The sequence below is a fragment of the Quercus lobata genome, chromosome 10 (assembly GCF_001633185.2).
Source record: "Quercus lobata isolate SW786 chromosome 10, ValleyOak3.0 Primary Assembly, whole genome shotgun sequence".
NCBI classification, from domain to species: domain Eukaryota; kingdom Viridiplantae; phylum Streptophyta; class Magnoliopsida; order Fagales; family Fagaceae; genus Quercus; species Quercus lobata.
Genome location: NC_044913.1, coordinates 25,285,942 through 25,301,847, shown reverse-complemented (window position 1 = coordinate 25,301,847; position 15,906 = coordinate 25,285,942). Strand labels below are relative to the sequence as shown.

The window sequence follows — 15,906 nt, the reverse complement described above, 5'->3', positions numbered from 1 at the left end:
CGCGGTGCAGGAACTTAAGGATATTTTCACACATGTTCTTTCCATGTCATTCATAGATGTTGTAAATATGTTGCTCAATTGTAGTAAGTTCGATTCATAAGCTCAAATCTAACTTAAAAAAAAAAAAAAATCAAAATCAAAATAAGTTCATCGAAAAAAGCTAATTTAAGAATTGGTAAATATAATTAACACCCCAAAGGTTGGATTAATGTCAACCATGTCCAAAACTTTTCAAAATTGATTAACTTGGTCCTTGAACCCAACTTGGACCTTAAACTGTTATTCATTTTTCTCATCTCTCCCATGGTGATTAGGGACCAAATTGGTTAGTTTTGAAAAGTCTTGAATCTAATTGACATTAGGACAAACCTTAGGGGGTGTTAATTGTAATTTACCTAAGAAAAGTTTTATTTCTGTAAAAATCTAGACATAAGCTAATTATGAGTAATTTTACACCTACAAAATCTTCACAACAAAACATATGTGGTAATATGTTACCTAATCTAATTTGGGCCTAAAGAACAAATAAATTCATATCATCCAAAGCAATCATTGGACAACCAAAACGCCATAAACACGCATTTAATGCATGAGCCATTACCAATGGACGCACGTGTATACATGACCATTGGTAAGATAATCAAATCACCTCATTAAGCCATCAGGGGCGTTACCAAAGGCATTAAAGCCACTATTGAAGGCCTCCAACGGCTAGAAAGATATAGATCTATATAGATCACCTTAGAACCAAGAGAAGGTACATATACGCACTGAAATACATTCTTTGTTCTTATTAGAGCATCAACATTGATGGAGCTATAAATTTAGCTATTTGGCACCACAAAAAACTATTTTATCTATTTTACTTTCTTACTTTACAAAACACCCAATATTAGTAGTTTTATTTTAGCTTTTAACACAATAATATAATATAAACAACACAATAAAATAATATATCCATTACAATAAAATAATATATCCACTACAATTAAAAAAAAAATCATTGCCAAAAAACACAACACAAACTTATCAATAACGCAAACCACAACCACTGCCAGCCAGGAACAACCACTGCCAAAAACCCAAATTAGCCAAAAACCACCTCACAAATCACAGCCAACACAACCACACTACCATTGACCCACGAAACCCAGCCACCACAAAACCTAGACAAACTCGCAAAACCAAGCCAAATTGCCACCAAACCCACTCTCCTTCTTTGTCTCTTCTCCCTCTCTTCAAGCCACCAAACCTACTACCATAAATCAATTACCACCACCATCACAGCCACCATCACGGCACCTCCAAACCACAACCACTATCACGGCAATCTTAAGGTTAACCAAAAAATTAACAACCAATAGGAGGAAAAAAAAAAAAAAAAACCAACAGAAAAAATCAACCCACGAATCAAAATAATGGTCCAATCGAAACAATCAACAACCCACCACCACCACCACCCACAAACCCATACCCACTGCCACCCACATCCACCACCACCGTGGCCACACTGACCCACGAACCCCACCACCAACGCAACCACTCCACCATAATGAGAATCCCTCGCCGAGAAACCCATGCCACCACACCAAGAAATCCACTCTAAGAAACCTAGCAACTTATGCTAGTGTTGGGTAGGGGCTTAGGTCGGCGAGAGTGAGGAAGAGAAAAAAAAAAAGAAAAAGGAAAGGAGAGAGAGAGAGAGAGCCAACGAGAAGAAAATGGCAACAAGAAAAAAGAAAGAAAGAAATATTATTTAATTGGAGGGAGCAATAAAATATAATATATTGGTTTAGCTCTTGAGCTATAGTGTACAGTCAAAAATGTGCAAATGACTATGCACTGTAACTAAGAAGCCAAATCTTTTAGCAATAACTCCACCATTACAGTCTCACTTTTGTGATTTGTGGTGCTAAAAATAGCAATATGGCTTTTTAGTACCACTAATATTAATGCTCTTATATCTCTCTCTCACAACGTTGACTTTATCATTAGAGGCTCATTGACTGGCACCACGTCGGTGACCTTAGAAGGAGAAACATCTTTGTTATTGCATTCTAGGTCTCAAACCCACCTTCATTGGATTTTGTCTGGACAATCATTCAATTAACAAACTTGTGTTTCATGAAGGCCCAGCACTAATATAACTTTTTTTTTTCCTACCACCAAGTATTTGAACCTATAATTTATTGGGAAAAATATTGTTTCTTTGTTTTTTTATCAAATATAATTTTCTTGCTTTGTTTACTTTATTGACTTTATTAAGTAATGGATTAACAATAAAAAGAAGAAGGTAATGGGACATGATTTGGTCACGGAAGAATAGTAGTTAACATAAAGAAAAACCCCAAAGAATCCTTAGAAGTCAAGGAAACGTTTGCTCCACGGTTGTTGGATAAGCATGTGAGATCAAAAACCAGAGGCCAAGTCCAACGGGCGCCCATAGTACTCACTTTACCATCAAACCACATCCTTTCAGCTTCCACAAAACCGGGAGTGAGACAACACAAGGGCTGCGCTATTCGTGGCCACGTCGGCGTAACCTTAATCCACGCGCTTGTCTCGACGAGTGCGCGTGTTCGCTCCTCTTTCGTCTTTGTGGGGTCGTGAGTGGCGCGTGAGTAATAATGCGCGTATGGTTTTACTCGTAAATATCAAAGGGAGTTGTGCCAACTACGTGGCGACTCGTCAGCACTTTGACTAACGTACGTTTTGACACGTCTTGCTTGCATGCTGTGTTGTTGTGTTTTTTGGACCGTTTTGCATGGCTGTTACCTCTTTATCAACGCCTTACAGTAGCTGTACCTCACAATTCGAATTGACCGCATTAACCCCCTCCCATAAAGCCAATTCGCATAAAATATTATTTTAGGACTTGGCTTGAGTCTGCGTCTTGCTACACTTATGGGTTGATTTAAAAAGAAAAAAAAATTTATATGATAACGAGAAACGTTAAAATTTTTTTTTTTAAATTTAAGAGTTTTATTTAAAGTTTATGACTTAAATGACTTGAAAATAGATATAAATATAGAAGTAAATATGGATATAGACTTAAATGATATGTATCTAGTATCTACTTTTGGATATCTATTATCATCCGAGTTCAGTACAACTAGATATTAGATACTAGACTTAAATGAAAAATGATCACAATCATTTGGATATCTATGTATCTAGTATATATATTTTTTCCCTCAATCATCGTCTCTCTGTTGGGATTTCTGTTCAATAATTCAATAGCTAGGATGTCCCACCTCCATTAAATAAATCCCTAAAATAAGATTAAATTTTTTTTTTTTGATAAAATCCTAAAATAAGATCTAGAAGCATGTAATAAAAAAAGATTTCTTCTTTCTTCTAGAATAAGTTTTGCACTCTATCTCCTTCAGTCAAAAAAAGGAATAAGTTTTGCACATTGTTTACAAATTTTGAGCGAAAATAGAAATGACTTAAAAGAGTCCTTGAATATGCTTTTTTTTTTTTTTTTTAAATAAAAATTTTCTTATACGTGCATGCCAACTTGGAAACTATCAATTCAACAGAAACTTCTACAACTGTTGTCAAATAATCCTTATCCATAAATAATATTTCAAGTTGGGACATAATTTCATAATGTAGGATATTTCCCCACAATTTCGTGATGTACTTCAAGCCGATTTATTAGGCTTATTTGAATAAAAGTATTTTACATGGTTTCCTCAAAAAAAAAAAAAAAAAAAAAAAGCTGGGACATAATTCGTCCTTTAAAAATTTACCCTGCTAATTGACACATATATATATTATGAAATATATAAAATTGAAAAATCAAGGTAGTCTAAGTCTTTCTCTAATCATTAAAAATATTTTTGCAATGGCAACGAGTCAATGAGAAAATCCTAAAGCCGGTGCCAAGATACTTTTCACACTTAGAGCATATCATTATCTAATCCTAAGACTAAAAGCAGTGAGAATTTTGATTTTAAAAAACAAAAAACCAGGGTTAGCCTAAAATACCATTTTCTTGGAAAAACAACTGCGGCCCCCATTACAAACCCACGTCCTCTCTTTCTCACTCCTCACTTACAAAAGGCCTTCACACACAGATCCCACACCAAAAAACTCCTATATTTTCTCACCCCATTTTCTTGCTTCACAAACAAAGCCCCCCATTACCAATCATGCGTTTGAGTTGTAACGGCTGTCGAATCCTTCGCAAAGGCTGCAGCGATAGCTGCACCATTAGACCCTGCCTTCAATGGATCAAAACCCCTGAATCCCAAGCCAACGCCACTTTTTTCTTAGCCAAGTTCTATGGTCGAGCCGGCCTCATCAATCTCATCAATGCCGGCCCCGAACATCTTCGTCCAGGTTTGTATTCAATCTTCTTAATCTCACCTTTTCTATTAATCCAAATTCGTTTTTACTTGGCCACACAACAATTTTTACAATAAATTTCACAGTTGTTGACAGTAGTTGATCAAAGTATTCATTTAAAAACAACTCATCTAACTTTTTCTTAAAAATATATTGAAAAAATGAAGATTTAAAAAAAAATTAAAAAATGAGAACTCGAGTTTAAGCCAAATATAATCAAAAGATTTGTTTAGATATTATTTATAATTAAAAACTGAAAATACTGTAATAAAATAATTTTTAAATATGTAAATAGTAACATAGGATCCAATTTTATTTAATATAATATTTTTTTTCGTACTGGTGCGTCCTGTGAACCGTGCACGTGACTTACAAAAAAAATGACAAACGCTCCAACTTTTATTTTTCAGTGCAATTCAAACTCAACCTAACTGGCGGACACAACTAATATTTATGTACTCATAATAGGGTTGTGTTGCGATTAAAATGGTCGACTTGAAATTAACCGTTAACCACTTTATCAGTTATGAAATTTGTTATAAAAAAAGTTGCGTTTATATAATATTATTGTTTTGCATTTGTTTGCTGAAATGTAATGTTTCTTTTTCTTTGTATTTTTGTGATGGTTACAGCAATATTCAAGTCTTTGCTATATGAAGCTTGTGGGAGAATAGTCAACCCGATTTACGGTTCAACCGGGTTGCTATGGTCCGGGAGCTGGCAGCTCTGCCAAGCCGCCGTCGAAGCCGTTCTTAAAGGCTTGCCCATCACGCAAGTCTCTTCGGAGTCGGCTTTCAAAGCCTGCGATATACGCCACGTGTCCAAGGAGGAGATACAGAGACCGTCCGATCAGCTTCACAAGGTTAAGTCTCGGAGGAGCCGGTTCAAGAAGAGCTCGGCTGCTGCGAAGCACATGCCGAAGGTGGAGTCTGTGAGTGACGAGTTGGCTGGTGTCACGAAGAGCTCGGCTGCTGCGAAGCACATGCCGAAGGTGGAGTCTGTGAGTGACGAGTTGGCTGGTGTCACGTGGAACGAGTTAGGTGGGCCGGTGAAGAAGATGAGTCGTGATGATGAGTTGGGGACGAGTGAGAATCGGAGTTGTGGAGGAGGAGCTGAGGCTGAGACTGACTGTGTTTCGGCTGAGACTGTGGAGGCTTCGCTGGCTAAGTCTGAGGAACGAGCCGATGGTAGTGACGTGGAGTTGGATTTGGATCTCAGTTTGGGCCTTGGGAATTGGGATAGGGAGACGTGTAAGGTGGATGTGGCCTTGTTCTACCCGCTTGATTAGCAAAGAGCGGCTCAGTCCATGTATAAAAAAGTGATTTTTTTTTTTTTTAGAGAGAGTATAAAAAAGTGAGATTGGTAGCATAGATGAAGTCTTTTTTTTTTTTTTTTTTTTTTTTTTGGGGTAATTTACGTTTCTTGGGACTTCATGGCTGAAATTGTATATTATAGGCAAGAGATGTTTGTAGACAAGAGATGTTACCGAAAATTATAATACAAATTGGATTTTCTCTCTCTAAAATATAAATTATTTTTTAGAAATGATAGATTTATTTTCTTGGGTTGTGTTCATGTTAAGCATTATTTAAAATTTTGAAAATATACTATTGGATTACGTGTTTTTTTTATGTTATTAACACACATGTCAAAAAAATTTAAAATCAATCGGATGTTATTTACTATTTTATTCATAAAATCATATTTAATGCATAATTTTAAACTATAAAAATTGAAATTTTAAACATTTAAATGATGATTTGGTTATTAATCTTTGATTGTCTTGAAATTTTACAGGAATTATGAGTATTTATATTGTCTATAATAGGTTACCTTTTTTTATATGGATTTTAAGGTTAAAATATCACATTCAATAACCAATGATTTCTCCTACAAATGTTTTAGGAAAATGGTCAATAACGTCACAAAATTCCTTATAAAATTCTATTTCTTGAACTTGATTTTTATATGGTTCAAAAATACTTTTACACCCTACGTTTAAGTAGGAATAAAAGTTGGGGGCAACTTGATAAAAATACATCAATAACTTTACCCAAAACTTTGCCTATAAAATAGGACCACTCTTGGGGACAACTTGATAAAAAGAGAGATGCTACGTCTACAACATTTTTACAACAAATCACATGTGGTTAGTTGTTATTGGTTCAAATTTGAAACTAACACTAAAATTACTTTTTTGCTCAAACAATAACAACCAGTAACAACCTGCCACTTATGATTTGTTGTAAAAATGTTGTAGACATATCATTTCTCTGATAAAAATACATCTCTAACTTCACCCAAAACTTTTCCTACAAAATAGGATCACTCTCTCACTAGCTTGTGCCTTCAAAAGAATCAAAACAACTCTACTTGTCAAAAAATAATTAAAAAAAATGATTGATGACATTTTACTTTTCTCAAATACAAATGCACATTTCAATTCTCACTATTCCATGTTCAACTCCCATAAAACTCTTTCAAACAACCCATTAGTTCCATTTGACTTCAAATAACTATTAGCTAAAAAAATAACTAATCCTCATCTAAATTCACTTTGAAACCCACTACTATTAAGTGATTGTAGGGGACATTTTGCGACAAGAGCAAAAAATGTGAGAATGGCCCAAATATCTCATGGGATTCTTTAGAAGTGATTATTTGTGAGAGTATCAAGCTCAAAATTCCAATATTTAGTGAATAGAGGCTAATGGTGAGAAATCAAAATGCCAATAACTAAAATGTTGAAAAATGCATAAAAATAACACGGGTCCAAAATTTCGACCCACAGTCAGCGAGAAGAATAAATTGAGAGAGGTCGTGAGGAAGAGAAAAAAGGTTCTCATGTATCCATATTTCCACCCCAAACTTCAGAAATGTGAAAATGTATCCTGGTTGAATGGGCCTTTACTCTAAAGTTTAATAATAAAAGTGTAGAAAAATGTATAAAAACAATAGGTCTAAAACCTCGTCCCATAGTTAGCGAGAAGAGGAAATTGAGAAAGTCGTGAGCATGGTTTTCAAACCTAGATCATTCAAAGAATCGTAAAAGGGAGATGTTCAAGGTTTTTAAGGTCGGACCAAGGTCAAACTGAAGTCGGACCGTGATAACATCATAATTAATATAATAATTATTTTAAATATAAATAAAAAAATAAAATTAATAAAATTGAAAATTTGACTAAAATAATCCAAATAAATATAAAAATTTGTCTTACAAATGTATTTTTCATATCATAACTTTCACAAGATAAACAAGAAATTTAAAAAAAAAAATTTTGAGAGAGTTTCAACTTATGACATCTGCTTCTGATGATAACCTTTTATTATCAGATCAAGACACCAATCAGTTTTTGGTGTAGGCGAGGATTGAACCCCAGATCTCTTATACAACTATCAGAGACTTTACCAGTTAAACTAACTGGAACTTATAAGAAATTTTAAATTTTAAGCAAACATAAATAAATATTCTGTTTTTATTTTTTTAAAAAAGTATGATAGTCTTAAATTTTTAACCCATTATTATATCTGGGATATTTTTTCCTAACCAAGGAGTCTCTTGTTTTGGTGGGAGGACAGACCAATAAAGCAAATAAAGGAAAGTAAAGAGTGTTAATATAAAATGAAGGTGCTCAACCTCCAAGAATGTGTTGGCAGCACCTCCTCCACGCAAAGTGCTTCAAAGTTGGCATTTTATAGTTCAAACCTTCTCTTTACTCCTTTCTTTGAAAGTTTCAGATGCCAACTTTGAATTTCTATTCTTCTCTTCACTTGAGCATCCTCCGTCGTGTGCTTGTGAATTTCAATTATTTTCTTCCTTCTTCCTTCTACCCCCGCCTCCTCCCCCTTTTTTTTTGTCAACTGTACATTTTTAGACCTTTTAACACAAATTGTTTAACCTAGTTATTTAGTCAAGTAATTACTTAGATAAATTATTCAATTTTAGATTAACACAATAAAATCATATCATGTAAATAATGCGGAAATATAAAGCACACAACGATATGATAACTTAGGAAAACCTAATCGGTAAAAAATCTAGAAATGATTTAACCTAACTATCCTCAAGGTAAAATAAATCCATTATGAAAGAATTGAAGTTTGTACAATAGAACTTAGACCACTAACATCCTATTATTATCTCGAGTAGAAAATTTACTACCACGACCACATGACAATTTCGAGTCCACGAACTACTTCTTTCTTTGATTCACTGCAACCACAAGTTCTTATACTTGTGACTTCAGACTCCACTTAAAGGTTTCATACCTTCTTTAAAATTCTTTATGCAGCAACTGAAGAGATCATCAAGTTCTTGAACTGAATCTTGATCTTGACAACTCTATGTGTGTGTAATAGAACTTAGACCACTAACATCCTATTACTATCTCGAGTAGAAAACTTACTACCACGACCACATGACAGTTTCGAGTCCACGAACTACTTCTTTCTTTGATTCACTGCAACCACAAGTTCTCATACTTGTGACTTCAGACTCCACTTAAAGGTTTCATACCTTCTTTAAAATTCTTTATGCAGCAACTGAAGAGATCATCAAGTTCTTGAACCGAATCTTGATCTTGACAACTCTATATGTGTGTATGAAGGTAAACACCTCTAGATCTCACAAAAGATTCAACACACAACACTCAAAAAGACTTCTAAAACGTAGTTAGGGTTTTTTCTTTTTACACTTGGAGTAAAACACAAAACCTTACACATCAAACGGGCTTGGGCTGAATTGGAATTTTTGCAGAAAAATAAATTTGCATGTGGTTCAATCGATCAAGTCTAATTTTCAATCAATTGAGCCTTGCAGATTTAGTCCAATAATTACTGTAATCATTCGATTCCAATTTTACAAGTAAACACATTTTGAGTAAGCCTAAACTTAGACTCTATGTTTAGTTAATGGTTTGTCAACACATTACAAATTGAACTTCTAATACATTAGTTCCTAAAGTCTTAGAACCTAACATCAACAACTTCTTTCATTTCCTCTATCTCATCTTGCCCTCTCTTCTCTATCTTGTGAAAAAAGATCCAAAGTTTATGAAGAGACACGAAATGGAAGATTTGAGAGCGGAAAGAGAAAGAATAAAAAGAGTAATAGAGAGACACGCAAGAAGAAGGAGGTTCGACAATTTTTTTTTAATGCTTTGATTTGAACTATGAAAACCATGGACGGTTTTCAGACCCGGGTGATTCAACCAAAGTTCGAATGGTTTCATGTTTTTTTTGCATAGAACAGTTCTTAGAGTTAAAAGAACCGGATTGATGAGAGGTTCATGGTTAACCGGGTCGGACTGTACGGTCCAATCTGGGTTTGAAAACTATGGTCGTGAGGAAGAGAAAGAAGGTTTCTTTGTATCCATATTTCCACCCCCTGATTTCAAAATTATGAGAATGTTAGCTAGTTGAATGGACTTTTGCTCTAAAGTTTCAGCCCTAAGGGTAAAACCTGGTTGGCTTTATTTTAAGCTGAATGAAGAGTTTTATAGTAGCCTTTTAAGTGTCCATAGTGATTGGTTTTTAGGCTTAAAGATGAGGCTATGGACCTCCAGGGTGCTAAATTGATGTTTAGTTCATATTTGCTTTAGTTGGGGAAAAGAGTTAGCTTGATTTATGTATAATTTGGGAAATATTTGACTAAGCCCCCATTGGTTCCTCATTTTCAATTGTTTCAAACCAGGGACAGACCTAGGATTTTAAGCTAGCGAAGGCTGGAGTATAAAGAAAAAAAAAACTCCAAATAAGCATCCATATAATATGAAAAAATTATAAATACATAAAATTGTTGTTTCTTAATACATTAAGATGCAATCATCTACCGACAAAGACCAAAATAAAAACAAAATAATGTTTTTTTTTTTTTTAATATTAGGCTGGCTAGGAATTGTTCTTTGGTTGAAGTTAAAGAATTCATAGTGGTGGTGCTAAAAGTTTTAGCTTTTAACACTTCAAAAAGCTACTTAATCTATTTTACGACATCACTTTACAATACATCTAATTTCAAATATTCAATATTTTTTACTATTTCATTTAAAATAATATAAACAACTCAATAAAAATAATAAAGGAAGTGAGAGAATTTAAGTTTTTTAACTGAAGGAAGGGATATAATCTTAATAAAATATTGTATTTTATTTTCAACAACTTGCTACAGTCAGCTGGTATTTATACCAATTTACTATAGTTGCAAAAAAATTAGTTTTAATTTCTCCAATAACACATGATTTTTTGGTTCTTTGGTGGTAAAATAATTGTTTTTTGCTAAAATACAATCACCATTGTGAAAATTTTTATTTTATTTTTGTTAAGTTTTTGGGTTGGATAATTGCCATTTGGGTTAGGATAGCTAGACTGAGTGGAGAGTAGGGGGGCCTAAGGTTTTGGAAGGGGGGCCTAACTACAAAAATGAAATATATAATAATTAAAAAAAAAAAATTGGACCTAGGGGGGCTCGAACCCCCTTGGGCCCCCCACTTGGGTTCGTCCCTGTTTCAGACTTTTGGGAGACTCACCTAAATGAGGGCTAGTAGCTAGAGTTGGCCAATGAGAACCAACTATGTTTTAAAGGCAAAAATGGGTTAAGATAGAAACTTTGGGCTACAGATAGCCAGAGGTTAAAAGCTTTTTATTTTTTAATTTTTATTTTTTTATATGGAAATTTCAAGTACAAGACCTCTTCCATAAGCTTGAGGTGCTATCAGTGTCTCTTGCCCACTTAATAGTGCGCATGATTTGGGCTCATGCAAAAAGTCCGAAAGAAACCGACTCATACCCTCCAAACCACACTTCTTCAATTTCCTCAATATATTACATGGGCTACGGCTATGCTTAAAAGAATAAAATGAATTGGGCTTGTAAAAAAAAAGTGTCACAGTAATGGATATCAACAGCGAGTAACCAACTCAAACTTATCCACTAATAAACGTTTACAACAATTGACAACAAGAAGGCACTCAACAAAAAAATTTGGATGCTCTCCCTAGAAGGAAGATCAGGCTTCCGTGGTTGGTTCCTAATGCATTTCGGTAGGATTTTTTTGGGCTATTATTATTTTTTTAAAACACTTCTTTAAGCCTATGAACTTTATTTGTGTTTGGTGTCTTTTATTTTATCATATGAAGAGATATAAACGCGGGACTATACTGTTCTCAAGCATCACTCGCCCAACATTTTGCAAAATTTAATATTTCGATTTAATTTCAGTGTGTGAAGCGTAGCTGGTTCAAGAATCACATGTTGACATGCATGTGGCTTGAGTTTGGGGATTACTTGAGGAACACTTTAGGTAGCTGTAGAATTCTCATCTTATATCCAATGGTGGCTCCAGGAATATTTTTTAGGGTGATCACTAAGAAACTTAAATTATACAAAATTTAATAAAGAGAGATAATTTGAATATATCAACGTTACAAAAAAAAGAAAAAAAAAAGAGTATAACAAGTTTTTTCTACTAACAAAGAGAAAAAAGAAAAAATTGACTGTAAGAAATAAAGTGGGAATTTAGAATGCTGAGATGAAAGTAATAAAGTAAGAGAATTGAAATGATAATAGAGAAAAGAAAGAAAAACTGATGATATTTGTTGTAAGTGTAACTACAAGCAGAGTCATTAAGGAAAGCAAAATTATTGCAACTATAAAGTTAAAAAGAGCATCATTGCCAGTAGGGGTGTTCATCAAACTGCAAAAATCGGACCAAAACTGCCTGTAAAATGGCATAATCGCACCACACTGCAAGTAATAGTGCACCGCACCACATGAAGCAGTGCGGTTTGCGGTTTTATAATATGACAACCATAAAAACTGAACCGCACCGCATCTCTATATATATGTATATATTAATAATTTATTTATTTAATATATATATTAATAATTTATTTATTTAATATATATATATATATGTAAGGACACGATTTAGTACCGAACCAAAACAGTATCGGGTTCGTACGTAAAGGGCCCAGACAATATGATTTTTAGAGCGTGGGTGTAAAGAACTAGGCTAACTGTAATCTATCCTCCAAAGACTCAATTTCATGAACGTTCAAGGTTTTTCAGTTGATACTCTGGATATTCCTCCTTAGTGACTAGTCTCAATCCTTCTTTCTCTTCTCCCTTTTCTCTCTCTACTTTCCGTCTCTTGTTCTTTTTCTTTCTTTTTTCTGTCTCGATCCCCCCTCCTTTCATGTTCTTCTTTTAGTTTATATATCTCCCTTTGTGCTCCATTTTCGCCGCACACGTGTAGGTTGGGTTCGGAGGATTTCTTTCTGTCCCATCTGGCACCTCCTGGAACTTCCTATGGGCAGCTGTAAGGCTGCTTCCCCACTGTTCAGGTATCACCTCCACATTAATGCGGCCAGAGAGTTGGTTGAGAGGTCATTAATGCGGAGGTAGCTGTAGTTTCAGATATTTGTTTGCCTTATCTCTTTCATCTTTAGTCGGCTACTCTACCCTTTGAGATGACTGAATTCTGAGATCTGATCGCAACGAGACCACGTCCTGATCGTCCTCGGACGCGATCGTCCTCGGACGCGTTCTGCCGAGGACCATGGTGTCCTCGGACGGGTATATGGCCTCCGATGGGCCACTGGCCCAACAATCCTGAACCCATTCTGAATCCTATGGGCCTATTAATCGAACGATCCCCACAATAGCCCCTCAAAATCCTACTTTTCGACTCTTCAGGAGAAAAGGTGGATTTTGACGTCATAAGCCTGCACCTGTGCGCGTTTTGGGGCATGCCCCTGACGCTTCAGCACCCCGGTTTTGGTAGCATTAAATTCTGACAACTCCCTTGTCTCCCACGTTCGACGGTGAGATCCAAATCAAATGGTAGGGGGCTTCTCTTGTTTTGTGAGCGGGAATTTTACCGCTCACAACCTTCACATGACTATAAAGGCGTTCCCAAATTGAACCTACACCTTGTCCTTAATGGTTACGTGGTTCCAGAGTTTATACATTGAATCTGCCTTCTTCCAGTCTTCACTGTTCTCCTGGCGACTACAAATAATCATACGTTGTCCGAGGTCCTTCCTTTGAACCTGTAAGTCCTCTTGAAGCTTTTGCCATTGTTTTTCTACACCAAAAAGTTTTTTCTCTACTTAGTCTCTTTAGAAAAATGGGGAAACAGAGGAATCCCTTTCGGCGTCTCGTTGACTCCGAGGAGGGTATTAGAAACTTCCGCTCTAAGTACAATATCCCACCTATGGTAGGGATGAGGTATGCAGCCCAAGGGGAGTGGGTTGACGCCAGGCAAACTGGGGAGGTGGTTATCCCCATGATTGCCTTTATTGAAGGCGGGATGACCATCCCCATGGGCAGTATCACTAGGGGTTATCTTAATTTCTTTAGGCTATCCCCCACCCAATGCGCTCCCAATATGTTTAGGGTTCTGGGGAGTATAGACGCTTTGAATCAGAGAATGGATCTAAACCTATCACATCACGACGTGAATTGGGTATACAACCTTCATCGCCTAGCTGACCAGGATTATTATCTCAAGTCGAGATATCCTGCAGTAAGGCTAATTCAGTACCTCCCTACTTCAAATAAGTACTTAAAGGAGGATTTCCTTATTTTTTCTGGGGAATGGCATGATGGTCTACCTTACCCGACAGTAGAAGGAACACCAGGTGGGTGCAAAGTTACAGACCTATGCCACTTAGCTCGTGAACACATTTTACTTACCTTTATTATTTTCAGGTCTTAAATTTAACTTTAAAATTAACGGTTTTGCAGATAGACGCTACACGAAACCCAATCTCAGATTAGTCAATAAAATGAGCCTAGACAGATTATTGAAAGCCGAAATATAAGTGAACGAGGCTGATGGTCAGCTACGGGTAGTACATTTAATTCTTGGCTATACCCCCCTTTCTTTTGGCTTTCAGGCACCGAAGTACGTGATTAGGGCACGCGATCCTCGGCTTCGCCGTATCAGTGTTGCCTACGAAGGGTTCATTGTTCCAGAGGGTATCCCACTTCCCAAACACACACCTCTCACAGAGCCTCTTCTTGTGGCCAGCGTCTCGGCGGGGCCTTCTTTACCCTCATCTTCCTTCAAGAAAGAGGGAACCAATAGGAAAAGGAAAAGGGGAAAAAATAAGGAAATCGTTGTAATAGTGTCTGAATCCACGGACGACTTAGAGATTCTCGATCAGCCCACAAGCCCCGAGGAAAGTTCTGACGAGATGGGGGTACACAGGAAACCCCAGAAAAGTTTAATGGAGCTGATGGAAGGTCAATAGGGAAAGGCTGCACCTGCCCAAACAGTATCATCCCTGGTTTCATCTCTTCTAGCCAGGTCTCCTCCTACAGTTCCTCGCCACCCTCCTCAATCTTCTCCGCAACCAACGCCGACCAGTACTGCCGAGCAAGAAAAGCGCAGAGAACAGAAGGGTAAGGAGGTGATAGATGCGAGTAAATCTCGCCCCACTCGAGAGGAGGATGTCCAACGAGCTGCAAAGCAGTAGAAAACTAGGCACGCCGCTACGCGGGGTTAAGAGAAATCCGATTCCCCACGTCCCGATTCACAGGCGTGGCTGCCAGCTCCTATGCTCAGTGGGGAGCCCCTGCGAGACGATGCCTCTATAAGGGACTTCAACGGCGGCATTGGGTGTCATGTAGCTTCGGCCATAGAGGAGGCCTTATTGCTCCCAAAGGATATGGCTGAGATAAAGAATGTGAGGAAGAATCAACTCATCCTTGACAATAAACGATATTTGGGCATGGTGAGACACTGTTTTTTACACTGTTTCATTGTGCGACTGTTGCTTACTAATGCGCATTTTTCATTAACTAGGATGCTAATTCACACCCCGTTTCTTACAGATCATCCAAAATACTTTCAAGCTCGATGAGATGCTCAATGCTTGCTCCAACCAGCTAGATGGTGAAAGGAAAAGAAGGGCAACGGCTGTACAAACCTTATCCAAATCTGAACAGGATTTAATCGCCGCAAGGAAAAAACTACAGGTCGAAGAAGAAGCTCGCAAGAATGCTGAATTGACATCAGAAGGTTACCATTAGCAGACCGAGGAACAAGCCAAGCTTCTGCGCGAAGCGAATGCCGAGCTGAAGAAGACTCAGGAGCAAGTTTTTGTTCTTAAGAAGCATCTGGAAGAGACTCAGAAGCTAAGGGAGAAAGCTGAAAAGCTCAAAGACAAAGCCAAGAAAACGAAAATCAAGTCCGAACAGGCAATGAATGAAGCCGAGCAGAGGGGCTATGAACTTGGGATAGCTGAAACTGAGAAAGCCCTAAGAGCCGAAGTTCCGGAGGTGTGCCGCATCTTCTGCGCGAGAACCTGGAGTTAGGCTCTGGACCGTGCTGGGGTTGAAGCCTCATCGGAACTACGTAAGCCAGAGAACGTATATTACCCCGAAGCGATACGCTCTTCAGCGCCTCAATCGTACCAGGCTGATACCCCTTCCCCAGCTATTAACCCTAACGAGGAGGCTCTGCCTTGCAATTCCCCTCCAGGAGCTTCCCCCAACAAACCCACCACTGCTTCAAAGGCAGAGACGGTCTCACAAGGTTTTCAACAAGAA

The 15,906-nt window shown here is 37.1% G+C and overlaps 1 protein-coding gene across 2 annotated transcripts; it reads left to right on the top strand.

The window, feature by feature from the left end:
- The first annotated feature begins 4,047 nt into the window (after positions 1-4,047).
- Positions 4,048-5,833, top strand: LOC115965621 (LOB domain-containing protein 40-like). 2 transcript variants are annotated; one of them, XM_031084884.1, is made up of 3 exons: positions 4,048-4,347; positions 4,986-5,275; positions 5,345-5,833. In XM_031084884.1, the coding sequence occupies exons 1-3, from the start codon at positions 4,158-4,160 to the stop codon at positions 5,639-5,641; spliced, it is 777 nt and encodes a 258-aa protein (XP_030940744.1). In that variant the 5' UTR covers positions 4,048-4,157; the 3' UTR covers positions 5,642-5,833. The 2 variants fall into 2 exon arrangements, with proteins under 2 accessions (XP_030940744.1, XP_030940743.1); XM_031084883.1 differs by having other exon boundaries at positions 4,986-5,303; positions 5,373-5,833.
- Positions 5,834-15,906: the final 10,073 nt, after the last annotated feature.

Bases quoted from the DNA above. Each gene is read 5' to 3' on its own strand.
- LOC115965621 (XM_031084884.1), top strand. From the start codon at position 4,158: ATGCGTTTGAGTTGTAACGGCTGTCGAATCCTTCGCAAAGGCTGCAGC. The intron at 4,348-4,985 runs GTTTGTATTCAA...TGATGGTTACAG, and splicing joins CCCCGAACATCTTCGTCCAG to CAATATTCAAGTCTTTGCTA. The intron at 5,276-5,344 runs GTGGAGTCTGTG...CACATGCCGAAG, and splicing joins CTGCGAAGCACATGCCGAAG to GTGGAGTCTGTGAGTGACGA.